We start from the raw sequence: 27,381 nt of genomic DNA, 5'->3' as shown, positions 1-27,381 counted from the left end.
GGCCCCCGAATAGCCCGGATTTGAGCCCCTTCGGCTACTATGTTTGGAGCGTAATCGAAAGAGTTACCAATAAGACGAAGATTCGAGGCGGCCTTTGCGGCTGAAGGGGGTTATATCCAGTAATGTTCCTCTTGAAAGATACCAGTACTTATATGTAAAAGCATTTGCAATATCATTTGTATATTGTTTTAATAAATTTGCTTTAAAAAATTTCATTTGTCCAAATTTAAGCGCTGCACCCTGTACCTATGTACTATGTACTATTAACACCCTTTGTTATTGTTAACTCTTTCGATTACACTCCAAACATAGTAGCCGAGCCGACCGCGGTGGTCTAGCGGTTCTAGGCGCTCAGTCCGGAACCGCGCGACTGCTACGGTCGCAGGTTCGAATCCTGCCTCGGGCATGGATGTGTGTGATGTCCTTAGGTTAGTTAGGTTTAAGTAGTTCTAAGTTCTAGGGGACTGATGACCACAGATGTTAAGTCCCATAGTGCTCAGAGCCATAGAAGCCGAGGGGGCTCAAATCCGGGCTGCTCGGGGGCCAATACACCTTTGACCCTTTCCACCTATCAAAGAGTATGGTAATTGTAATTATAAACACCCACTGATGATGTGTGTACGCGTACAAAGTTACATTGAAATCTGACTATGTCTTCTGGGTGCTTCATGCTTTGTCTGGCAGCATACTATGATTTCGCCTTACTCTAAATTGGAAGCAACGTAGCTTGCAGGTTATAGAGGTATGTACAGTTTAACAGGGAATATGAAAAAAACAAGGTTGGATTTTTAGACCTGCATAATGAGCAGCAAGAAGTTAAAGTCACGTTAACCGAAACAAAAAAATCGTTAACACCATGTGATTGAACCCCCGAACTTTTCGACTGCAGTGGGACAGTTGCTCGCGCGGTACAAGAAGAGATACGGAGTTGATGCTAAACTTGCGGAAACACGAATGGAGAAAGTGCTCTGGAAATAAAGATCATTGCCATAGAAAACTGATTGCACAGTCTACAGAAAATGCTGATTCACTGTCGCTTTTCATGCTGATTACAACACCTCTTAGCAAGCTAGTCTGCTCTGAAAAACAAGGATTATGCATCGCCTCATGTTGCTACAGTCTGTCAGAGAGTGCTCTGTTGTCGCAGAGAAACAATGCAAAAGAGATTTTGTCATCCGAAGGGAGTCGGAGCTGTCAACAAACAGAACTCACACGAGATGTGACGCGGTTGAATAAACGAGACGACAGGAAGCGCCCAAATCCAGCGAATAGACCCGGCACGCACCGGTACCGAGGACATACGCAACGACGTCGCCGTTGCGTCATGGGGTGTCGACCGTTATCTGGAGCGTTAGGTATTGGTGAGATGTGCGACTGCGCACTGATTACGTTCATTACGTCACCGTACCAGGGTGCATATCTCTCACCTTTTCCCTGAAAATGTAGAATAGAAAGGATACACGTTGCGTCTCTTAGGTTCTTATCAGCATCCTCGAAGAATGAGATTCCCATCTAATCTTTCACAACGGACACTGTGTAGAATACTGAAGCAAAACACACTAATCTTGCCGTTCCTTTTTGCTCTCTCTCTCTCCTACTGTGTGCGTGTTTGGGTGGCAGGTGGGACGGGGGATGTGGATAGGAAGAGGGGGGCTGTGTGACCAGTTATTCAAAGATTTGAAACCAACCTCTGCTTTCCTCTGGTGGAAGACTCTTCAGGTTTCCACACTTCTCAGTAATTCTTGTTTCAGCTAGACAGCTTATCGACCCAAAAGCTAATGAATTCTACTACCCTTGATATCGCATAGCCTGCTTTCCTCACCCGTTATTACTCACAGTTCGTCAATAATTATTCCACCTACCCCTTAAATTTCTAGCATTATTCTGAATTCCTATGGAATGTTGTCTACTTCGGGGGCCTTGTTTCGACTTAGATCTTTCAGTGCTCTGTCAAACTCTTCACGCAGTATCATATCTCCCATTTCATCTTCATCTACATCCTCTTCCATTTCCATAATATTGTCCTCAAGTACATCACCGACCTCTGGTAAGATCAGTTTGGATTCCGTAGAAATGTTGGAATACGTGAGGCAATACTGATCTTACGACTTATCTTAGAAGAAAGATTAAGGAAATAAGGAAAGGCAATCCTACGTTTCTAGCATTTCTGGACTTAGAGAAAGCTTTTGACAATGTTGATTGGAATGCTCTCTTTCAAATTCTGAAGGTGGCAGGGGTAAAATATAGGGAGTGAAAGGCTATTTACAATTTGTACAGAAACCAGATGGCAGTTATAAGAGTCGAGGGGTATGAAAGGGAAGCAGTGGTTGGGATGGGAGTACCACAGGGTTGTAGCCTATCCCCGATGTTATTCAATCTTTATATTGAGCAAGCAGTAAAGGAAAAAAAGGAAAGTTCGGAGTAGGTATTAAAATCCATGGAAAGAGAAATAAAAACTTTGAGGTTCGCCGATGACATTGTAATTCTGTCAGAGACAGCAAAGGACTTGGAAGAGCAGTGGAACGGAATGGACAGTGTCTTGAAAGGAGGGCATAAGATGAACATCAACAAAAGCAAAACGAGGATAATGGAATGTAGTCGAATTAAGTCGGGTGATGCTGAGGGAATTAGAATAGGAAATGAGACACTTAAATTAGTAAAGGAGTTTTGCTATTTGGGGAGCAGAATAGCCGATGATGGTCGAAGTAGAGAGGATATAAAATGTAGACTGGCAATGGCAAGGAAAGCGTTTCTGAAGAAGAGAAATTTGTTAACATCGAGTATAGATTTAAGTGTCAGGAAGTCATTTCTGAAAGTATTTGTGTGGAGTGTAGCCATGTATGGAAGTGAAACATGGACGATAAATAGTTTGGACAAGAAGAGAATAAAAGCTTTCAAAATGTGGTGCTACAGAAGAATACTGAAGATTAGATGGGTAGATCACATAACTAATGAGGAGGTATTGAATAGGATTGGGGAGAAGAGAAGTTTGTGGCACAACTTGACTAGAAGAAGGGATCGGTTGGTACGACATGTTCTGAGACATCGAGGGATCACCACTTTAGCATTGGAGGGCAGCGTGGAGGATAAAAGTCGTAGAGGGAGGCCAAGAGATGAATACACTAAGCAGATTCAGAAGGCTGTAGGCTGCAGTAGGTACTGGGAGATGAAGATGGTTGCACAGGATAGAGTAGCATGCAGAGCTGCACCAAGCCAGTCTCAGGACTGAAGACCACAACAACAACAACAACAATGGCTCAAATGGCTCTGAGCGCTATGGGACTTAACATCTGAGGTCATCAGTCCCTTAGAACTTAGAACTACTTAAACCTAACTAACCTAAGGACATCACACATATCCATGCGCGAGGCAGGATTCGAACCTGCGACCGTAGCAGTCGCGCGGTTCCGGACTGAGCGCCTAGAGCCGCTCGGCCGCAGCGGCCGGCGTTCAGTTCGTCCCTGTGTCATCTTTCGTGATTCTTCCATGGTTTATATTTCACTTCAATACACTAACCAGTTTTTTGCAGCGTGTTTCTGCACCTCGTGTCATCAAGTGAGCAATCCCTTGCCCCATATACTTCCCAAGATTAATTGGTTCTTCATCTTAAATGAAAACTAAGTCGATGTGGCACTAAACAGCAGACGTCGTTCCTTTCTGCTTACCTCGTATTATCTTAACCTACTGCCTGCTCAGGGGACACCTCAATTCTTCCACTTCTCATAATGTAATTACTCCAGTTTTTATATCCATTACTTGACTTTATGTAACCTCTTATCATCTTTCACTGTCACTATCTCACTCCCATTTCTGAGGTATATCGTCTATACTTTCTATTTGACATTCCTTTCTTTGCAGCCTTAAGAAGAATATAATTTATACACCTTAATATTATAACCTGTGCCCTTTACTCGTTAATTGCTGTGCTGAACTTTCCTTCCCTTTTTTTTTGTTTTTATTGCATTTCAGTTAAGCAGCAATAACAATGAATTGCATTCCTGTCTTACTGTTTTATCTGCCTGACATTTCACTTTCTTTTTTTCATCTTTTGTAGGTGTTACAGTAACTTAATTCTTACTGTAGCTAAATGAACATCTTATTTCAATTTATGACACCAGAGATAGCCATTTATTTATCTGTATTATTTCTTTGAACTCTAAATTCATTTGGATTTATCCTCATAGACATCTGTCATATAGCTGCCTGTCCTGCGTACACCTTATTCGTATCTTAATTTCTCGTGATCCATTTCTTCCTTTTTCAATTCGCTGTACTTGTACTTTCTTCTGTCATCCAGAAGCCGAAACCTATCCATTTTGCTTTTCTTTTTTTCTGTACATACCCCTCTAGAACTTTATTTGTGATTTAACTTTTCCTTTAGCATCCTCCAAATCATTTTTCCTTTCTTCTTTCTGCATTTATTGCATGATTACTTCCAGTCACCTTATTACCTATTCATATTTCATCTTGTCTATCCACTTTATCTTTTCCATTCTTTGCAGCATCAACATCTCGAATGTCCTCAGCGATCTGGTGTCCTCTTTCCTCAGAATTCAAATTTCTGCACCGTGTAATAGAACACTCCATAGAAAACGTTTGATCAGTCGCTTCCCTTGTTGACGTCAACATTCCTACTAAATATCGTCCTGTTCTTTCTTCTTAATTGCCCACATCTCGTGGTCGTGCGGTAGCGTTCTCGCTTCCCACGCCCGGGTTCCCGGGTTCGATTCCCGGCGGGGTCAGGGATTTTCTCTGCCTGGTGATGGCTGGGTGTTGTGTGCTGTCCTTGGGTTAGTTAGGTTTAAGTAGTTCTAAGTTCTAGAGGACTGATGACCATAGATGTTAAATCCCATAGTGCTCAGAGACATTTGAACCATTTTTTTTCTTCTTAATTTCTGTTGTTTGTGTTTTTATTTCATTAGCACACCTTTCAATCAATCTTTATTTTACTTCATAAATATTTTGGCTCTTTAACGTACACCAGCTTTACTCCATTCAACAATGTTTTTAACTTGTTTTGCTTCTCCTGTTTGTGTAACTATTGATTTCTTTGCGTTGACTTTCATTCCGTAAGCATTCCCAAAAGGCTACATTGTTTCACTACTTGCTGAAGCTCTTTACCATTGTTCATGTGTCCATATATATTGCGTACTCGACCACGTATGATACGATGAGTGCTCACGCTAACACTACGTTATCGTCAGCGATATTTTAAGCTGTCAATATATTTCAGTGATCGCTTGATTGCTCTATGCCTCCAAATAGTTCTGTACCTTTTACTAAAATATAATTTGTTCATTGATGGCTTACAACGATTCAAAACATAAGTCCGTGAGTTACAAAGTGCAGCAAAAATGATCTAAAATGACTCTTCAGCAACAAAGTAAATCTTGAATATTCAAATGAGGAAGGAACAACTTGAAGGGTAGCGCGTGTCCGTTTTTATACATAGATGTTCTGAATTTCCTGTTTGCAGAATTTTTCTCTACTAGAATCCTAACCAACTTAGAGTTAAAAACCGCGCGCTGCCGCTGCGGTCGCAGGTTCGAATCCTGCCTTGGGCATGGATGTGTGTGATGTCCTTAGGTTAGTAAGGTTTAAGTAGTTCTAAGTTCTAGGGGACTGATGACCTCAGAAGTTAAGTCCCATAGTGCTCAGAGCCATTTGAGCCATTTTTTAGAGTTAAAATGGCCCGATTTATCTCACAGCTCAAGCGAAATAAGTTTTTACATGGTTATCGGTCGATTTATTTTACATCTACATACATGCATACTCCGTAAGCCGTTGTATGGTTCATGGGGGCGGTCCTACTACTAAGAACTTCCTTTTCAGTTTCTCATACAAAAGGTTCTGTAAATTTGCTCAACCATGTTCCGCGAAACGAAAATGGTATTCAGTCCAGGGATTCCCTTTTGAGTTTACGAAACATGTGCGTAAAACTCGCCTGTCGACGGGACCTACCGGTAACAATTTTAGCAATTCGCTTCTCGATTGGTTTCTTTAATCCGACATGACAGGTATCCCAAACACTTGAGCAATACTCAAGAATGGGCCGTACTGGTGTTCTGTTCACGGTCTCCTTTTCAGCTGAATCACACTTCCATAAAATTCTCGCAACCGTTCCATTTCACATAGCTTTGCAACTTTACGCCTATATATTTAATAGACGTGACTGTGCCGAGTAGCACTCTACTAATGCTGTGCTCTAACATTACAGGATTGTTTTTCCTACTCATCTGCATGAACTCATATTTTTATACGTTTAGAGCTAACTGCCATTCGTCACACCAACTGAAGTTTTGTATACGTCGCGACACCTCATCGTCATCAACAGACAGCCGCAAACTGCTGTCCGTCAAATTATTTAAGTGTATAGAGCATAAGAGCGACCCTGTGACAGTTTCCTGTGGCACTCGTAACGCTAACCTTGTGTCTGATGAACACTCGCCGTCGAGGACAACGTACTGAGTTCTATTAAGAAATCTTCGATCTACTCCCATACCTGCCGGCCGGAGTGGCCGCGCGGCTACGGGCGCTTCAGTCTGGAACCGCGCGACCGCTACGGTCGCAGGTTCGAATCCTGCCTCGGGCATGGATGTGTGTGATGTCCTTAGGTTAGTTAGGTTTAAGTAGTTCTAAGTTCTAGGGGACTTATGACCACAGCAGTTGAGTCCCATAGTGCTCAGAGCCATTTTTTTTTTACTCCCATACCTCGGAACCGATTCCGTATGCTCGTATCTTTGATAACAGTCTGCACTGGGCACTATCTCCAACACTTTCCGGAAATCTGGGAATACGGAATCTACTTGTTCACTTCATCCATGTTTCGCAGTATATAATGTGAGAAAACGGCAGGCTGAGTTTCGCACGGGCTATGTTTTCTAAATCTGTGCTGATTTGTGGGCGGAAACTTTACCCTCTCAAGAAAACTTTATATTCGAACTGAGAATATGTTCACGCATTCTGCAGCAAACCAATGTTAAGGATCTTGGTCTGTAATTTTGCGGGTCCGTTTCATTACCCTTCTCATATGCAGGAGTCACCCGCGCTTTTCCAGCCGCTTGTGACTTTGAGCTGGGCTATAGTTTCGCGAAGTAAGGGTCCATTTCCGTTAATCCCGACCTAGCAACTTGTTTCATCTCTTTCAGTTGCTTCTCTGCGTCAAGGATGTCTGTTACTATGTGATCCACACGGGAATCTGTGTGACGATCAATCGAAGACAAGTTTGTACGATCTACGTGATCTCTTAACACTCCTTTATATGTGTCATCCGATCGAACATCGGTACACGCCTGGCATCTGTGAGATACAGATTTACTTAACTGAAAAATGTAATGTTGCGGTTTTTCCAGGTGAAGAAGTACATATGCAACATCAAACTGGGAACGTTACTTGTTAAATAAACTATGTCTAAACTTTTTGTATAAATTAGCTCATGGAAGTTCCGTCAAACGAATGAAACATGGCTAGTACCACTAGGACTAGTAAAAAGAAACAAACAAAAAAATCGTCCCCAGTCCCCCCCCACTCCCATAGGCCAGACCGTATTTTGTTGACAAGGTGTCTATGAGAGTAACATCACTGAACCAGTTGTCTGCTATTATATTATGACCTTATTTAATAACAGGGCACAGGCGTGAACGACATCCACGGATTTATTACTAACCTGGAGAGGGCTAACAGATTGCTTGCCTGCGTAAATTTCCATGTTGCGCGTACGATACACGCTTGAATCGACGGCAGCTAATATTTTAACTCCATATTTACCCTGCTTCGAAGATCTATATTCAATAAAGTGGCAGCTATCCCTAAAAGCCTCCAATTTCTCATCCATGGTGACGTCTTCTCCTATACAATGACTCTTTATACAGTTCTTAATGAATTTCTCAAAAAATACCCCTGATAGGGGCAATGCGATCGAGAGCATTTTGTTCTTCTCTGGTTTGCCTGTCATGAAATCTCAGAGTTTGAAGTAAGAAACGAGACGAAATATCTTAATCCCGAATCCATCATTAGCCCATAAATATGAAGGGTTACGTTTTCCTGCTTTGTAAGTTCCAGCAATCCAGAGAAGGGCAGTGAACGCTTTTATCTCGGTTTTGTCGGTCTTTTTAGCGGCTCTGACACGCGAATAATTATGTTGGATGCTATCATTATATTGTTTAGTGAACATTACATTCTTTTCTAACATACTGCCATCAAATAAACAGAGCCAACTTTCCAGAACTGTCTGTGACTCTTTTGCCCTTCCGACTGGGCCTGGGAGTTGTCTGATGGGTTTGTGTTTACGCCTACTCTTACGTGGGTAAGGTGTTTTTCTCATGAAACTGAATCTAATATTTTTCTTTCTTGCATTTTGAGACATACTTAAGAGGTGTCGTCGTCTTCACAATCAGGTGGTATGTCTTTGTTCAGTGTCAGTGTTCTCTTCACGTTCTTGAACCTCCTATTCTGCATCAGCGTCAACTTCCTCTTACGGAGCCTCTGGGGTGAAGTTTGACGTTCCTTCAGCAGCTGAAGCTAATGAAAGCACACTTTCTTCGTCATCACTCTGGTCAAAACCATCAAGTAGAAGTCGTGAATTTGTACTTTTTTTGTCGCCATTTTGAACATATCACTGAAAAATACTGGGTTTTGGGAAAACAAATTACGTACGAATAACTTGGACAAAATAAAGTTACTCAGAAGGTTTGGAACAGTTAAACTAACATAAATGCACGGGTTGTATAAGAGAGATACATGAGTACGTATTAGGTACGCAAATCCATTTTCACAAAAATAATTATAATCGCAAGGTATAACAACGTTTGCTAAAACTAAAATTGAAGAGTAAAATAAAAAATGAAACATTTAAAAAACTTAACTTTAAAACACGTGGCGTATCTGCAAACACAGAAATAAATTAATCGCATCTCGAGCGTGGGACGCGCGACAACGTTCGACTAACCCGTTGAGGAACCACGTGCTTGAGGAATAGGAAAGAGGAATACAACGGCGCTCTCGCGCGGCTAAACCTGTCATCAAACACTCAAGCATGTACCTGTCAGATACATAGCGTGTAGTGGAGTGTAAAACGCGAAATTTTATACTTCAGCTTTCGTTTCGCTGTATTCTGTTTTCACATCAGACTGGTGAACGAATGACTGCCCATGGCTTCATTTCAGAACATTTGTCAGTTTTGGTAAGGAAATGTAACAACATTTTTAGTAGTTTTCTCTTTAATGTAATGTGGATCTGTCCTTTGTACGGGAACATAGCTTCTGCGCAAGAAGTTCGCTTAATTAGGTATTTGTCGCATTCGGGAGGACGACGGTTCAATCCCGCATCCGGCCATCCTGATTTAGGCTTTCCGTGATTTCCCTAAATCACTCCAGGCAAATGCCGGCATGGTTCCTCTGAAAGGGCACGGCCGACATCCTTCCCCATCCTTCCCTAATCCGATGAGACCGATGACCACGCTGTCTGGTCTCCTTCCCCAAACAACCAAACCAAACCAATTAGGTATTTGTTTTAGGGTGAGTTGCATTCCAGCGACGAAACGTGTTCTCACCAGTTCGCTTAATTAGGTATTTGTTTTAGAGTGAGGTGCTTTCCAGCGACGAAACGTGTTCTCTATTGGTGATAACCCAAAATTGAAACGCTCGTTCGACTCAAACTTTGCTGCGGAACCAAGCGTATGATTATTAGATAGAAATGCAATACTTATTTTCTTTCTTTCCAAGATAAGGGACAACGAAGAACTGAAACTAATTAACGATATGGATTCCAACAACTGACAGGTTGTTTAAAGTTGAATGCGTTGTAGACGCTTGAAATTCTTCAGGGAGTAATGCCACTGTGAAATGGTTCATGTTGCGCCTGTCCGGAACGTCTGTTACAAACAAACTTGCTCTTCATCAAATATTTTATTTTGGCTTGTGATAGAGCCAGCTGCGTTTTTGGTGATTTCTAAACAACCAGAACCTGGAGTTTCTAGCTGCTCTATCGAAATGTGTACACCTATCGCTCAATGATATTTATGTAGGAAAGGAAAACAAGCTAGAGTCTCATGACAGTGTTGACTTGGAGACCTCGTGGGGCAGGTCAGCCGATTAATACGACCTATCTTCGTGGTGTTTGACAGTTCTGTCGTTCAGTGTATACGTTGACTGTAGGTGACTGCGTATGATGTTTAAGAAGGTTAATCATAAAGTTTTAATTATTACCTCGAAAAAACCAAATTATATAATTATTTTTGTTTGTATCAGGTACAAGTCAGCAGTCGTGCTACGCGCTGAAATCCCCGTACCATATTACCGTGGCACTCTGCTACGGGATCCATAACAAAATGGACGAGCTCAATCATGAAGTGTAGCATCGTACAGCGATTCATTGGCAGCAGCTTTAGAAATGTTTCAGCTGTGTGCGGTGGCTTCTTTAGCACGCATTTAGCTTTGGATCCCCCAACGGCGTGCTGGCGTAAAATTCAGTGTGAAGTATTAGTATCTCTTTCTTTCGTAACTGAACTCGAAGGAAAAAAATACTGGTTTTTGTAAATATACTGCTTCGCATAAATAACAATGCATCTTCCACGTCGTCTTCGCAATTAAATCTGCTGCCAGTAACTGTGTGCATCTCAATATGGATGTCAGATAAAATCGGTGTGACCGACGAGATTTTGCAGGTCTCAAGATTTCTTGCGCGCTCCAAAAACTCACTCATATATGCGGCTAGTTCTTCCCTTCCACCTCCAATGGTATGTGACCCCAAGAACAGACGTTATCTGTGTCCCCTGTCTACGTATTCAATATTAGCGGTATTCAACGTAGTGTAGTTGTACCAAAAAGTTGCTCGTAACAGAGACGCACCCTGACCACGCTGGGAACCGCCGGGCATACTGGGGCGCTGCTGTCGCGGCAGGCAGTAGGGGCGGGTGGTGGGGGGTGGCCGATGGTGGGGGTGTGGTGGGGGTGGGCTGGCCGTGACCTTGCGCTCGGGGGTCGCCGCCGCTGCCGCTCGATCGAACGGCCTGCGCGCTCTGCCGCACCGTGAATGAAGCGTGACGTCACGCGCTGTGCGGCTATCAGCTGGGCTAATAATACCGCAGCCCGACGCGGTGCGGCGCGCCGCGATAACGCCCGAGCCCCGCAGATGGGTCCGGCGCGTAGTCGACGTCCTCGTCATCTTCATCGTCTCTTTCCAAGACACTTCCATATGTCTACATCTGCACTCGGCAAGCCAGACTACGGTGGGCGGCGGAGTGTAATTTTTATTTCGTAGCCACTCCCCCCCCCCCCCCCCCCCCGCAAGTTCCCCCACCCTCCGTTTTTCCCGTTGCAGATGGAAACAGTGCACTAGAAGAACGATTGTTAGCAAATCTCCGTACGGGCACGAATCTCTCTAATGCCGTCTCTAATGACCTCGATGTCGACCTGACGTTAAACCCTACTCTTACTTTTATCCTCTAATTTTACCTTCGAGGTCTTCTAACAGCATATACGTAGGGGATGCAGTAGATCAGTTGACTGTTTCCATGGAAGGTCGCCGATTTACATAGTAAACCACAGCGTGATGCACAACGCCGTTCTTGTAGCGTCTCCACTGGACTTTCCTGAGCATATCCGAGACGTTTCTGTGCTTACTAAATGAAAAAGTAACAAACTGCATTCTTTTTCTTAGGGTTTTTTCTATCAAGCCTGTATGATACGGACTCTAGACTGATGAGCAATATTTAAGTACTGGGCAAACGATGGTTTTGTAAGCTACCTCCTTTGTGATTGGGCTACATTTCCAGAGGATTCTATCAATGAATCTGAATGGAATTTCCGTTACCTGCCATCAAGGGCGCTCATACCTAGAGGCAAGATGGGAAGGACGGGGGGGGGGGGGGGCGGGGATGGCCATCCCCCTCTAGGAAAGAAAAAATTATTGTGTAGTCCGGTGCTTTTCTTTCATGAAAATTATTTAAGAGTAGAAATTACACACGTTTTTAACAGACACGTAACTGAAACCTTTTTATGGTTACTTAAAAGTCACCGTTCGCCCTCCAAAATGTTAAAAAATAGTCCTTACGCACATGTCCAGGCCCCTCCCCTCCCCCCCCCCCCCCCTGCAAAATAAAATATTGTACGGAAGCCTTACCTGTCATTTATTTTTTCGTGATCGTTCCATTTAGAATCGCTCTGTATCCACACACGTAGACGTTTTAAGCATGTAACTGCTTGGAGTGAGCCGGCTGTTGTGGCCGAGCGGTTCTAGGCGCTACATTCTGGAACCGCGAGACCGCTATGATCGCAGGTTCGAACCCTGCCTCGGGCATAGATGTGTGTGATGTCCTTAGGTTAGTTAGGTTTAAGTAGTTCTAAGTTCTAGGGGACTTATGACCTCAGACGTTAAGTCCCATAGTGCTCAGAGCCATTTGAACCATTTGCTTGGAGTGATTTTTCTGCAATCGTGTAATCATACAATAATGGATCTTCCTTCCCATTTATGCACAATAGGTCACAATTGCATTTTTTGAGCACCAGTTGCCAGTCACTCCATCAAGCGCCGATCATCTTCAGAGCTTCCTGCGTTTCGGTACAATTTTCTACCGCCTCGGCTTCTCTGCATACAACAGCATTATCCGCGAAAAGCCTCGTGTAACTTCCACTACATCAGTTACACATTCTGTAAAGAGTAATGGTCGTACGGGAATGTGCTGAAAAGTGATGTCTCCAAATTTTTATTTGAAACTCTTAAGGATTTTTAAATAAAAATAACTTTATTAGCATTTTACGTCTCTTCTGTCCACATAGTTACTCCTCGCCACAGTCACCTTGCCGACGAACACATTTCTCCCAACGAGAGACCACTTCGTTGATACTGTGACTGTAGAATATTTGACTTTGTTGACGGAACCTCTACGTCACCTCTGTTTGCACCGCTTCATCAATGACAAAATGAATTCCTTGAAGGTGTTCTTTAAGTTTAGAACAGAGAATCGGATGGGGCTAAGTCGTGCTGAAGGAGAGGTTGTCCCATGTTTGGACGAACTCCTCAAATTCTGAACTCAGTTACAGCACACCGTTTCTCACGCACCGACAAAATTACGTTACATACGGCCATTTTTCACCCTACAGATAGGAGCCCTCTAGCTGCAGATGGCTGCAAATATGTAGACATCAAGAATAAAGATGAAGAATGTTAACAGCGTTTGTTTTATTTAAAAAACGCCTTGCGGAAGCCAAGCAACACGACATCATTATGCCTCCTGATGTTCTTGAACCGTGAACATCCTATAGAAATGCAAACAATTTTTCCTGCCCGTTGTGAATTAAATTCTAAAAACACAAATCTCTCCCACCTCAGACTTGCCCAGCAGCACGACAGCATCCAACAAATGATGACTACCAATACGGAGCTTCTGCGAGTCCTGATATATACATTTCAAACTATTGTGAAGTACATGGCAGAAAGTACTTATCAATGTACGAAGTGTTAAGGTTTCCTTCTCTTCCATTCGCGGTATGTTGAGCAATGAAGATGTCTCTGTCTTTGCTGTAATTTGTGTACTTTGCTTCGCGGTCGCTACAGGAGCGAGACATTGGGACTGTGGTTATAATTAAAGTGCGGTTACTTACCGAGGTCCAGTGCCAGTTGAAACTATCGTATGGCAGCGAAACGTAGTAGATATTCTAATGCGTTAATGCGAAATCGATTTACGCTGCAAAACAATTAGTTCCAATTTTCGGCTACCAGGTGCTAACCTCGCTCTGTTAATGCAAGAAAGACGTACAAAAATATTTCAATATGTAATGGATTGTATTGTATTGTATTGAAATGGGGACCTAGAAACGACGGAGAGGCTTCGTCCTCGCCGTAGCTCTCAGTGGTTGACGACCCCACAAGAGGCTACAGCAGTCCACCCACCCCACCGCCGCCCGACACCGAACCCAGGGTTATTGTGCTGTTCGGGCCCCAGCTTGGGTTTTTGCATTATGTCTAAAATTACCAATTCTAATCAATAAAAAATCTCAGTACCAACTTATTGTTGCACTCTTAAACAGCGTGTTCTATCGCTCATGACGGAAAATAAAACAAAAGAAAGAATGAAATTCTTCAGCTGTTACGACTGGATGATTCTAATTAACAATAACACAACCTTCAGGATTAATCAGAATGAAGGATTATTAGGGTTTAACGATCCGTCGACGTCTGTGTCACTAATGACGGACCACAAGCGCGGAATATTTCAAGAATGGGGAAGGAAATAGGCTGTGCTCTTTCAAAGGAACCATCCCGGCATTTGGCCGGAGCGATTTATAGATCTCACGGGCCATCTAAATCTGGATCAGAGGAAGCTGATTTGAAGCGTAGTAGTCTGGTTTAGTACCCACTGAGACACTTCGGTCGGGACTTACACGCAAGAGCAGAAGAGCTGTTGTGCAGTAGCTATATCATTTAAATAAGAAGGCGTGCACGAAGTTTACACATTTCCTTTTTTCTGCAGAAATACTCTTCAGCGCTCTTATTGGAAACATCATGCTGAAATATTAAGGGTATCACCCGAGCACATCTATAACCATTCCATTTATAAATGAGCCGTATATGTGTGTGTGTGTGTGTGTGTGTGTGTGTGTGTGTGTGTGTGTGTGTAAGTGCGTATGTGTTTACCGCGCTCGTGCGTTTAAAGCTAATAATACGTTCGTGGCCTCCTCCGAGGCTGTAAGGATTTCTAATCCTATTAGATGCACATTATCTTTGTATTATAACTAAGTACATACATCGTTATTATTATATTTTGTCGCTCCACTCAGTCTAATTTTGTAAGGCTCCAAACATTATAGTATCCAAGTCTGGTTCAAACGACGAAACAATGTCTCATTAAGGTACGAGCTTCCCGCTGTAATTGTTTACATTGCTGATTGTCTTTTCAGCAAGGATCTGTTTTCTCGTATGTTTCCCCGTTTATCGCAAAAACATACCCACTAAACTACTTAAATATACCAAACTTTATCAACACCAGCCTCAAAAGACTTACTATAAACATGTAAACACCATTAAGAACACTACCAGTAATGAAAACCTGTCAGGTAGTGAGCTCCGTACACAAATGCGTTGTTTATTTTATGATAGTGTCAACTTTATCGTAGACTTTTTGGAAGGAAACAAGGAAACTGCAAAGTTTCAAATTATTTTTGTCTGAACATCGCAAGCTAACGTACTTCATTACTAATATCCGCAAACATTCTGAGATAGTTTACTGTGGCTTTTACGCATACTGTAAAGCGAAAATATTTCCTTGATAACGATAAATGGAACACATTATTAAGATCGTTTATTCCGGCAACAACCTTTTTTTTTTTTTTTCAAATCTTGAATTTTCATTTTTGGGAGAAAAATTGCCCAGAAATCAATAGTTCTTAAGACAGTCAAAGCAAATGGCTTGCCAACTTCGTAAAACGAATCAGTTAATTACGTCCACGGGTATGTCATATTAAACTCTGTCCACTAGAAATTCTTCAGTTACGTCATATTCCAAAGTAACATACTGTTTAGTAACTTACAGCTGCCTGTTTCAATGGAACAACTTTTAGAAAAAGTGCCATTTAGCTAAGGACTATTTGAGCAATGTAAACGGCCGGCGCAGTTGACTACTTTCTGAGTATCAGGCAACTACCGTGTGTGTTTAGTGCTTTTCGTGAATAGCTAGGCGAGTAATAGTGTTGTCGTACTTTGAGATACATCCAATGATGCACGCTCTTCTGGTATCACATCCCAACAGAAAAAAATGGAGTACTATTGTTAGCCCTTTAATATCTGAAAAAAATACTACGTGGAAGAAAAAAATAAAATATTATGCCCTTCTAGAAGTACCTAAGACACCCAGGAGATGGCAGCACGCGTCAGAAGCATTTACAGCAGCTTGTGGAATCTGCACTACCAACACTTGAGTTCAATCGCAGTTAACATTCCATTTATTAGCGTCCCATTCGTATGATGCGAATTAGCGACTCTTGGTATTAAGGCGTTAGGAGACCGTCAATACGGTTCTAGGCGCTACAGTCTGGAACCTCGCGACCGCTACGGTCGCAGGTTCGAATCCTGCCTCGGGCTGGATGTGTGTGATGTCCTTAGGTTAGATAGGTTTAAGTAGTTTTAAGTTCTAGGGGACTGATGACCTGAGAAGTCAAGTCCCATAGTCCTCAGAGCCATTTGAACAAACCAACCGTCAATACGATCTATTTGGCAAACAAATACTGCGTTTGTTTACTAATCTATAGTGCAGAATCTTAAAAAGATTTTACGGAAATGAAAACAGTCTGATTTCTAAAGAATTTCTGGCAGAGTCCAGCAACAGATTAGCCTCCTTCGTCGGGCAGGCCAGTCGAACAGCACTGAACTGCCCGAACATCTTGCCGACTTCTGTGCGGCAGGAATGTGACAGCCGGCAGTGGCGAGGAACCGCTGCCAGCGGCAGCGGCCGTGACGTGGAGACGTGACGTGTCGCTCGCCGTGTTTACGTGTACTTGTAAGGGGGCGGAGGAGGCCCGGCCGCCTACGCGATGCCGCCGCACCGGCTAAATATACCGCGCGCTGCTATCTTTGCGTCCACTTGGCACACGACGCCCCTATTTCTAATTCCTCGCCGATGGTGTCATCGGTACGTAACGGTAACGCGCGCTCTGCCCGCCGCACCGGCTGACCGCTTACATAACAGCACGTCACACGCTTGCTGGCCGGTTTATTTGAGGCTTGACTCACGGCTGGGGCCTTGGACGCCCTTCAAAAATGGAATCGCGGTCGTCGCCGGCTCGCATTCTGCCAACCGGCGTCGTATGCTTCGGAGCACCGCTATCGAGGAAACGGCGGCGCTATTGTGGCAGCGCTGCAGTGCGACTGTCGCAGGAGGCGCGCGTCTGCGAGGGGAAGAGAGAGCTCTGGCGGGAATGCGCGCGAGAACAGCTGTACTGTTCGCGCAAGCCGAAGCGGCGGTGTTGGTATCACTGCCGCCTCCCGAGCGTCGGCGAAACGTGCCGAGTCCGGCTGGCATTCCTCCGCCCGTGACGTCGAATTCGCGAGCTCTCGGCAGCGTTCGGCCCTTTCCGATCACCTTAAAAGGAGACGCCGCTGCGCAGCACTACAGAAGACTCCTCACGGTGCGCAGCATTGTTGCAGAGGCAAAGGACTTGGGCGAGATGTGCGGCGCGGCCGTCGCTAGCGCAGAGCGTGCGCCGCCGCGAGAGCGGCGCTGCTATATCTGTTCGATTACGTCACCTTGACGTCACCGTTACGCGGCGCCGTGGAGGGGATGGCGGCGCCCGCCGAGTGACTGACGCCGCCGCGTGGTGGGGATGGCGCTCGGTGGGGGGAAGCGGAGGGAGGGGCCGCGTGCCGCCGCACTCTCATTGGCTGGCCGGCCCCGTCGCGACTTCCAAATATGGGACACGAGCTTCATTCATAAAACTGGTGACGGAGCCCGGCGGCGCGCTAGTGCTAGAGCAGACGCCGAGGAGGGAGGACGGCCGTCACACTAAGTGCGCGTGTGTTTGCGTGCGTGCCTGCGCGGGTGACCGATAAGCGGCTTTTGACAGCCGAAGGTGACGCGAGTACCTCGACCCCTCGCGTGGGAGGGACGCGACGTGCGACGACAACAACAACAACAACACAACAACCCTGTCGGCTACCGGTTGCGTGTTGGTGCTCCCCCTCCCCCAGTCACCCACATCCTGGACGTGCCACCTATTCGCCGCCGCCTCGGATTCGACGACGTCCGACTCGGCGAGAGGAACTGACGCACCGCCACCGCCGACCACTCCGCCAGCCTCGCAGCAGCAGCAGGAGGAGGAGCAGGCAGGGCTAGCCGTGCCGGGCGGACCTGCAGACACCGACACGCTGGTCTCTGACTGTCCAACAGGAGGAGGCGCCGCCACCGCGCCCGCCAGCACCTGCTCGCCGCCGACAATGATCATGGACGGCGTCGAGACGCTGGCGCCGCACCCGCCCCTGCTGCACCCGCACCCGCTATTCCTGCCGGCCGAGAGCGCGGCCGCCGCCGCCGTGGCCGCAGCCGCCCACCACTTCAACGTGCTCAGCTTCGACTGCCTGTACTCCAGCAAAGACGCGGTCGCGGGCGCGGCCGGCTCGCCTTCCAGCCCGGCCACCGCCGCCTCCGCCGCCGCCTCCTCCACCGTCCCCGCGCCGCTCGCGGCGGAGCCGGCCGCCCCCGAGCCGCAACCCGGAGACCTAAACACGCCCGTCACCACCTCCGGGGACATTCCGTCCTTCTTCGGACCGTCCACCGTAGTCGAGCCACCTCCCATTACAGGTAGGGCGGCACCCTTCTCACTCGCGATAATAATCCCCGCGACCGGCGCCAACTCGCTTCGTGTCCCTGTGTAACAGCGGCTCCCACACCTCTAACACACATGCACCAGACGCAGTCGAGTACCGGAAATATAGCCCGCTTTACGCTTGTGTATACTGTCGCTTATCGCTCCTGGCTTCCAAACACGCTCATGGAGTGACAATCTCCCCATTTGTTTATAATGCGTTAGCGTCAAGCTGACGCTCTCCAATAGCACACCTCTGCCTTTTAAGTTGTTGTTTATGTTTTTCTTATGCCATGTAAACATCGTGATCCTGCTGATATCTGCTATAATGATCGAAATGTTGCTTTATTTTAGAACAAATACAGTATTCTTATTTATTCAATCAGCTTCTCATTTTGACCTCACGAGGCTCAGTGGACGCGGTTCCAGTCTCTTCTCCCCCAAAAATAGGGTGGTTACTGAGAACTGAAGTCGAGAAAGGCGAAAACTACTAGGCCACGACGACAATGCTGTGCTGGAGACACGTAAAAGCCACCGGTCACTGCCATCGTCAGTACAGAATGTTCATTCTGTTACTCGAAGTCGATCAAAAATACATGTAATTGTACATTTTATGTTGTTTTATGTTCTTCTCATACCGTCTAATTGTAGCCACCCTGACGGTGGTTACCAACAGTAACGACCGATACGTTGCGAAATTTCAGAATAAATACCGTCACGCAGACAGCTACCTGGCCAGACTACACTCAGGTATTCCGCTATTTGCGCAGAATTTTGTGCAAACTGTACGTCTCGCCGACGCCGAAGAGCGCGCAACGCTAGCGGACGCAGCCGACAACCGGCAAGCGGCTGGTGACTTGTTGCGTGTGGCAAGCACTGACTCATCTCCGGGCAATGAGTCCCGCAGGCGCTCAGAAGCACGTGCCTGCTGCGCCGTTGGCAGCGTCGCGGCGAGCGATTCAGGAGCGCCGAGAACGCAAGCCGGCAGTGCCAGCGGCAAATGCGCCTTGTGCGGGCGCTGCGCTCTGGTGTGTCAACCGCCGTTGTACACTGAGCTCGAAAACTAAATGTACTCTTCAACCGCTGTGTGTCTCGATTCTGGCCTTTTGGGACTCCTCAGACTGTAACTACTGTGCCCCTTCCTTATGATTTGACAGTGCACTGTCAGTCTTGTAGTTAATCAACACGACTTCAGTAAATACTGATTTGTTTATAAATAAAACTTACTGAGGAGATTTCCCATATGTTTCTGGCGTAAGATAAATTCCGACCACTAGCTTATTGAACCACGATTATCGTATAATTTTTAGCTAACGTGTCTGTCTTTCAAAACTACCTGGCTTTTTCTTATGTGACACGATTGTATTACTGTATTTTATTCAGCGTAGGCAAATCGTCCAGCCCAGTAATTATTTTGTATTTAAATATTTATTATTTTCCTATCAAAATATTTATCAGTTTCAAGAGAGTTTGTCTGTCGCGCAGTTCGAGACGCTTCCTGCTCTAGGAGCCTCTCCTGATTTGAGCTTATAACGCCAAATACGTTGTAAATACGACGTTTAATCAGCGATGATAAGCAACAGAAAAAAAACATAAACAGTGGACACAGTGATTCAAGTCTTACACTTCTCGTTGATTCTTCTCAGCAAGTGCTGCATCAAATTGCTAGTCTAGCGAATTGAAATAAAAATTATGAGAACTATATTCCCTTACAGAATAACCCTTTCCCAGGTACAGATGTCTGGATTAGCAGTGCGAGTTGCAATAATCAAGAAGGGATCATATGCGTCTCCCTTCTTTTCCGCTTTATTAATCGTGTTGTGAAGTCTAGCGTCTGCTCAGTAGCCACAGAGTTCGCTAAAGCGCCGACAGGCAGCGCTAGTTGCACCAGACGCCGAGGGCGCTCGGATAGCCTACCCCTGCTGGCATCTGAGGAGCGCAAAACTCGAATTTTGCGTTAAATACTCTTGTTCAGTTTCCTAATCAGAGAGCTCATTTGCATTGTGTTTCTCTCCATTGTTTCCTCAACTTCGACCCTTCCCCTCTGTCGCCTGTCTTCCCTCCTTGACACTCCCCCCCCCCCCTCCTTCCCCCCAAATGGACGCTACCAATAAATCGTAAATATGAGTACTTATAGCTTCATCTAATATTCAATTTCCCAATGACATTTCATGCATTTATGAATTAAGCTGTACATGTATACACATTCCAGCTGTGTTTAGAATCGTGGTGTCTGACAATATGCCAACAGCATTACAGCCACAAGGAATTTTATACGTTTAACGAAATCCAGTCACATTGTATAATTTGTTCGTCAGAGAAACTACATATTGATAATAAGCAAATTTTAACAGAACCGTGGTTTCGATTGCTTTGTTATCCAGTATGAATTTTTTGTATTACCATCACTATCAGATGTATTGATTTTCTAGAAGCTGATTCAGTTCCAACGGAGAACAATCACATACGTTTGAATCTTTGAAAGAAGGAAGAATTATTGAAGCTGAATCATTCTTAGCATTTTCTACAGTATTTTTCTACACCTTCATTGATACTGTATACTAAAATGACACTGTAAGAACACGATATTAAATCAACATTTCAAATACCCAGCCTCATACTAGACAAAAGTGAAATTTAAAAAATTTAAAAATGTTTTAACACGTTTTGACGATGTATTAGTTTAGATTATTCACGTGACAGGGAGATGGAATGACATTACAATATGTGCTATCAACATATTAAAATGGTTATTGATGTCTTGGTCATTTTTCACCTATTTTATTCCTTCATTCCGTTCGGCGCACCACTGCTAGAGAAATTTTTTTCCTTGTTATGTGCTCAAACGAATGTTTGCTAAAGAACGTCATTTATGGCAGTGGAAGGTTTTATTCTGCTGTTTGGAATTTCGGCGTTATGCCACTGTCAATCATTGAGAGTAGCAGAATAGAAAATTCTACAGCCATAAGTTGAACATAACACTTCTTAAAAAATCCATACAAGCTGCAAACACAATCTGCAAGATTTTAATGAATTCCACTTCCCTTTAACGAATGATTTTTGTAGTTTGTTTGAAATAAAATGTAGTTTAGTAAGGAGAGAAGCTCTAAATTTTCCCTTCAGTATTGCTCTTTACTAATAAGTTCTAGAGGCATCAGCGTTCTTCACAGTAAGCGACTCACTTACGAAGTAAAAACTGAAGAATGCTACTGCTAGAATCGTTGTGGATGCTGTACGTAATGTCGAGCATATTTTGAGCAGCTGACTGTCGACTGCCACAGTTTTTGAGTGAGGACCTTTAGTATCTGCCAGGAAAAGACTAGTCCTTAATCAATGGTTTCTGCAGTTTTACTTTTACTTTCCCCTTAAATATTACTCTCTAGTACTAAGTTCTAGCTATACCAGCGTTACTCATACTTGAATGATAAAATGGAAACTGGAGAAATGACACTCTCATGTTGCATTGTGGATGAGGTACAGGACGCTGAGTTCACTTCGCGCAGGTTACCGCCGATTATTGGTGAAGGTACAGGAGCACCGCCCACGCACCGGCGGCGCCCCGTCAGCTGATCCGGCGCCCGGGGCCTGGCCGATCAATACGCGACGTCCATTCATGAAGTCGCAGCGGCGCGCCGCCCTCCAGAACTTTCACGCGTTGACCTAGCCCTGTCCGCCCATTCACAAAGCCTGCATCCCTCGACACTCCGTAGAGAACGCCTATTTGCCGGTGCCGCGCGAGCTACGATCGTATTGCAACATTCTGCGCCGATTCAAGGTCTTGTTTTGTCTGCCGTTGCTTATGTAATCAGAGTCAATATGCTGGTGTTATTCTGTCTTTCACTTTTGTGAACCGATCCAGTAACCATCTATATTACATTGATCAAATTTAAAAAAATTTAAATGCTGACACAATCTACCCATTAAGAGTTACGATCTTATGGTAAAGGTTTAACGCGATAAGTCAAGTATTACACTCTGAAGCTGTGTATAACTCTTGATGCATGGCGCGCAAGTGACCCAGACTATAGTCGTTCATTATTTGAGAATGTGAGCACTTAGGAATTTCCAACTGATTTACACATAATTTCTAACCTTTACGAAACTTTTTCTCGCTGATGGTCCCCACCACACCCAACCCCGATAAAATCACGAAAAGAAATAAGTTCATCGATTACCACGTTTCCACTGTTCCTACAGTAAGACTGCAGCATCAGACATTCATATTCATTTATTATTTCTTCACTACTTATTATACTCGCAACAAATTTTGTAGACAGTATTCACATATATCGCTGAATGTACCTGCGAAATAGTGTCATCGTGAGACGCATAGTTCGAGAAATACGTTTTATACATGAGATGGGGATTTAAGGCTCAGTCTAGGAGTGTTCCTTTGAAAAGGACAGAGCAGATTATACTAAAGAAGTCACTGTTTTGGTGTCTTCAGACCGGCTTAGGTCAAGCTGCTACTGTCCGCTTTTTTCCTGCAGCAGGGGCTCTTGTATAAATCTGAAAAGCAGTCTATTCACTGACTCGTAAAAGCGACTGTAAATTTTATTTTGTGTTGTTATTGTTATTACTATCCACGTTCAATAAGTAATGCAACACTTTTTTTTCTCAGCCAGTTTGAAAACTATACGGAATTCGTTGTGGGAATCGTGGAATATTCCTGCTTCATCCCCTTTAGTTACATGAAGTTCCAACAGGTAGCAGCGCTATACGAAGGCCTCAAAATGGCGTCTGCAACAGAGGTTCGTTCCAAGCAAAGTGCTATCATTGAGTTTCTTTCGGAGTGAAGCCAGAGCATCGCAGATTCACGGATGCTTGGTCTACGGAGACGGGGCAGTGAACAAAAGCGCGGTGAGTCGTTGAGTGACACGACTGCCATCATCGCAACAAGATTGTGCAAACCTGCCCTATCTCCCGCGTACCGGCTGGCCGCACACAGCTCTGGTTTCTGTAGTGTTGGACCGTTCGGACACTCTCGTTCGAAGTGGGCGATAGATGGAAACGAACTTCTTCTTCCCCATGACAACACAAGACCAAAAAATGTCTGCGTATCCGAGAGGAGCTAACGAAACTCCATTGGACTGTTCTTCCTCAAAGAAGGATGCACTCTGCATGAAGCACTACTTGGAAGACTGGGAAGTCATTGATGCAGCGTGACGTTGACTCGGTCGCCCACTTGTAGAGTGGTACCATGTGTGCATACAGGCCAGTAAGATTGCTTAAGGTCTTCACACTGAACGGAGATTACGTTGAAAAATAGGCTTTTGCAGCCAAAAGAATGGGAAAATATGGTGTACTGGAATGTTGAATAAAGCCAGAAAGAGTGTGTTACATTAGTTACTGAACGGCTCTCGTATATTCCGTTTAGGACTACATCGTACCACGTACTTACTGCTTTTGGCGAGCTTTCCTCTTAGTCCAATAGTCTCTTATCCTTCCGCTATGGGTGTTTTTCCGTTCCTGGGTTCATTTCAGTCCAGTTTCTGGATGCAGTTTACTTCTGTTAGAGACCGGAGAGGATCTGATGTTCTGATGAGCGTTCTGTACTGATCTCTGCCTTGAATGTCGTTGTGGTCAACGTCTTTCCCAACCACCTCTGCCCACTTTGCCCGAAGATCCTTCATTTATTTACTTGTCGTGCGTGATCTTAAAATTCGTGGGAATGAAAAGTGAAAAAGACAACATTGCCTTTTGGGCCTGAATTATTTTTCTTAAATTCTGTTCACTTTTTACAGAACGATTCATCCACTGCGCAGCTTTCCTTGTATATCGAGTGTGAAAGATTTCGGCATCGATCCCCTGAAGTCTATTCCGAATAACATGGTGGCATGACTTGCGACTTCTTTTGTTTCAAAGTTGAACAGCGAGGACATTAGATATTTTGACACAGACTGGGCGGGGATTTGGGCATTACTTTGCATTAGTAATAACACCAGCGATTCCGGTATCCATTGTTTGCTGCCTCTGATATCTAGTATAGCGTATTCTCTGGGTTCTGTTCCCGGTAACTGCTTTAGATTGCAACGTTTTGTCAGACTTGCTGAGAATAACGGAATTTTCCGTTATTTATAGCGCTGTGAGAGCTCGCAATCGAGAATGCTGGATGTAATCCTCGCCCGCCATCAAGATGTATCTTTTCTAAGGCTTAGTTCCTTTGAAAAGGACACAGCAGATTATACCATAAATGTCAGTGTTTTGGTGTCTTCAGACCGGCTTGGGTCAAGTTGCTACTGTTCAGCTTCGTTTTTTTCCTGCAGCAGGGGCTTCTGTATAAATCTGAAAAGCAGTTGCAAAGATGAGAGGTGAAATACTAACTCGACTCAAATGGAACGAGTCTTCTCGCTTCACTAAGGTGCCATATGTTATATCGTATTGGTGCAACTGTTTTTCAAACTTGAGCTGTGCCTAAACTTTTATCAGAATGGAGCAAGTACACCGCAGTGGACAAGCAGTATAATATAGACATCAGTACAACTGCCCGTCTTGATCGCTAATCTATGGTACAAGAGTACATCATCTCTCATACAAGATACAGTGCTTCGAAAATTTAAATGTTATTTTGAGAATGGCTGCGGCCGAAACACGTTGACGTGAAAAAAAGAAAAAAAAACACATTGAAGGTGGGCAGTTATATTTAGTAGTGACAATGATCACAGAGTCGAACAGTGATTCCATGTCATTTACACGTAATATAGACGTCAGTATTGAAGTAACGTTTCAGAATACGTCTGCTCCAGATTAACCTTCAGTACGTACATACACTGTCTATCAATAAGACACGTAGGCAGAAAACAAGCGAATGGCCTCCCAGTATATTTAGCCGTGCGTTGCTGGTGCTTCGATTCTACAGCAGCTGCTGCCGTTGGGAAAACAGTTTTCCCGAGGAAAGCTGCACCGGGATTCTCAACGAGCATCCAACTGCGTCATCCCGGCGCTTACGTATGAGGAAGGAAACAACGCCACAGGCTGTCTGCGAGAATCCCTGTCTTTCCTTGAAGCAGCTACAGGAAAAATTATGCGCTCGAGAGCACTCGCTGTCAAGGGAAGCACCAGATGGCTTACGAGTCATTCTTCGGGGACATTTTCGCGACATGATTTAGGACTGAGAGCCAGGTAAAACCTTTAAAAATGTCGACTCTCAGGGGCAGTTTTAACTTTTTCTCCAAAAATACCGTCAGTGTAACGTGCACGTAGTAAACACAAATTAACCTCTCCATCGTTCACAGTGTCGCTATAAAAATGTTGTTCCTGTGTTGTTAAGATAACTGCTTTGCATCTTCTACCAGATCTTTCCGATACGCTTTCCGACACTCATAGAAGGTGCATCAAGAGAGCTCTTGTGTTTTTCTCACCTGACGACAGCTTCAGAAAAAAAACATTTTCTCGGCATAGACTTGTGTGACTGGAAGCTGCTGAAACTATGCTGTGATTCCATTCTGGTTTTCACCTTTTGCACCCGTCAAAGATGAGGTGCACAAGATTTCAGTACAATTTGCTTTTCACGCCCGGGTTCCCGGGTTCGATTCCCGGCAGGGTTAGGGATTTTCTCTGCCTCGTGATGACTGGGTGTTGTGTGCTGTCCTTAGGTTAGTTAGGTTTAAGTAGTTCTAAGTTCTAGGGGACTGATGACCATAGCTGTTAAGTCCCATAGTGCTCAGAGCCATTTAAACCATTCGAACAAGTTGCTTTTAGTGACACATGTATGTCAACATAAACATTTTGAGGACGGAATCAAAGAATGGGTCCATCGTCGAATACAGTCAATTACTAAATCAGCTCTTGAGTAAATGCGAAACACGGTCTCACTCTGCGAGCGTAAATTGCGAAAGCTAAGCAAAATAGTTCAAATGGCTCTGAGCACTATGGGACTTAACATCTGTGGTCATCAGTCCCCTAGAACTTAGAACTACTTAAACCTAACTAACCTAAGGACATCACACACATCCATACCCGAGGCAGGATTCGAACCTGCGACCGTAGCAATCGCGCGGAAGCTAAGCAAGATACGAAGCAGATAGGTTTAATGAAATTCACGTGCACAAAAAGAGTTGCTGCCTTCGTAATTAAGTGCTACTTATGTAATTGCTGCCAGCCGTGGTGGCCGAACGGTTCTAGGCGCTTCAGTCCGGAACCGCGCGACTGCTACGGTTGCAGGTTCGAATCCTGCCTCGGGCATGGATGTGTGTGATGTCCTGAGGTTAGTTAGGTTTAAGTAGTTTAAGGGACTCATGACCTCAGATGTTAAGTCCCATAGTGCTCAGAGCCATTTGAACCATTTGTAATTTCGGTATCGAGGACTGTGTTTAATTCTAGGTACTACGAAGGACGTGACGAGTGAGAGGAATGAAACGATGTCTACTCATTCACTCCACGACAACTGTATAGTTATTTGACGAGTAGTAGCTGCGGTTTCAGTTGCCTGCATTAGCAGCTGGGAGAGCTTACAGCAGTAGCGAGCCCCAGTGTGTGGGTTAGCGGGATTAGAGCATTTTTTTTTTTGTCTACTAAGAGAGTGAGTAGCATTTTTATGTACTACAGCCTCTGTCATTGAAACCTACATGGAACGCTTCAACTCATTATAGGCGTGTTCTTCGTTTCATCGAACTCCTGCCTGTCCCTTAAGTGCTTGGCTGGGAACTCAATAGCTCTCGTGGCGCAGCTTCTAAGGAACGAAGAGAGTATAAAACTTTTTCTGTTTGGAGAGCTGTGCAGCTGCAAAGCATTTAATGAACGGCATTATGGAACCACCAAAAACTACTATAAAAATATTTATTCATAGGCAATTAGTTTCGATCAAGTGGCCATCTTTAAGTCACGGATTAATACTACGCCAAATTTAAGGAAAATCCCTTAGCGTCAAACACATACCTGTTTTTAGTCATTACGTCTACCCCACAGATGCACATATATATCACAGATGCTGAAACTGAAAGCAATCATGAATTTTACTCCAAAGAATCTTCCTTAAAATTGATTTAGTGTCAATCGGTGACTTGAAGATTATCACTTGATCGTGAGTAGTGAATGGTACAACAGTTCTCAACTATTCCGCGACGCCGTTCTTTGAATACAGCACAGA

The 27,381-nt window shown here is 44.5% G+C and overlaps 1 protein-coding gene across 4 annotated transcripts in view; it reads left to right on the top strand.

Annotated features, from left to right (window-relative positions):
* The window catches only part of LOC126416044 (early growth response protein 1-like), a 156,890-nt gene that overhangs the window by 94,055 nt on the left and 35,454 nt on the right, over positions 1-27,381 (top strand). For 2 of the 4 annotated variants that reach the window (XM_050083513.1, XM_050083518.1), the window contains exon 2: positions 17,879-18,289. The exons of the other annotated variants lie outside the window; for them this stretch is intronic. In XM_050083513.1, coding sequence (XP_049939470.1) covers positions 17,879-18,289 — 411 coding nt within the window. The remainder of the gene's footprint in view (positions 1-17,878; positions 18,290-27,381) is intronic. 4 annotated transcript variants of the gene reach the window in all.

This window comes from Schistocerca serialis, chromosome 1 (assembly GCF_023864345.2).
Source record: "Schistocerca serialis cubense isolate TAMUIC-IGC-003099 chromosome 1, iqSchSeri2.2, whole genome shotgun sequence".
Lineage (NCBI taxonomy): Eukaryota > Metazoa > Arthropoda > Insecta > Orthoptera > Acrididae > Schistocerca > Schistocerca serialis.
The sequence above is the reverse complement of the archived record's forward strand: the minus strand, read 5'-3'. Positions and strand labels throughout refer to the sequence as shown.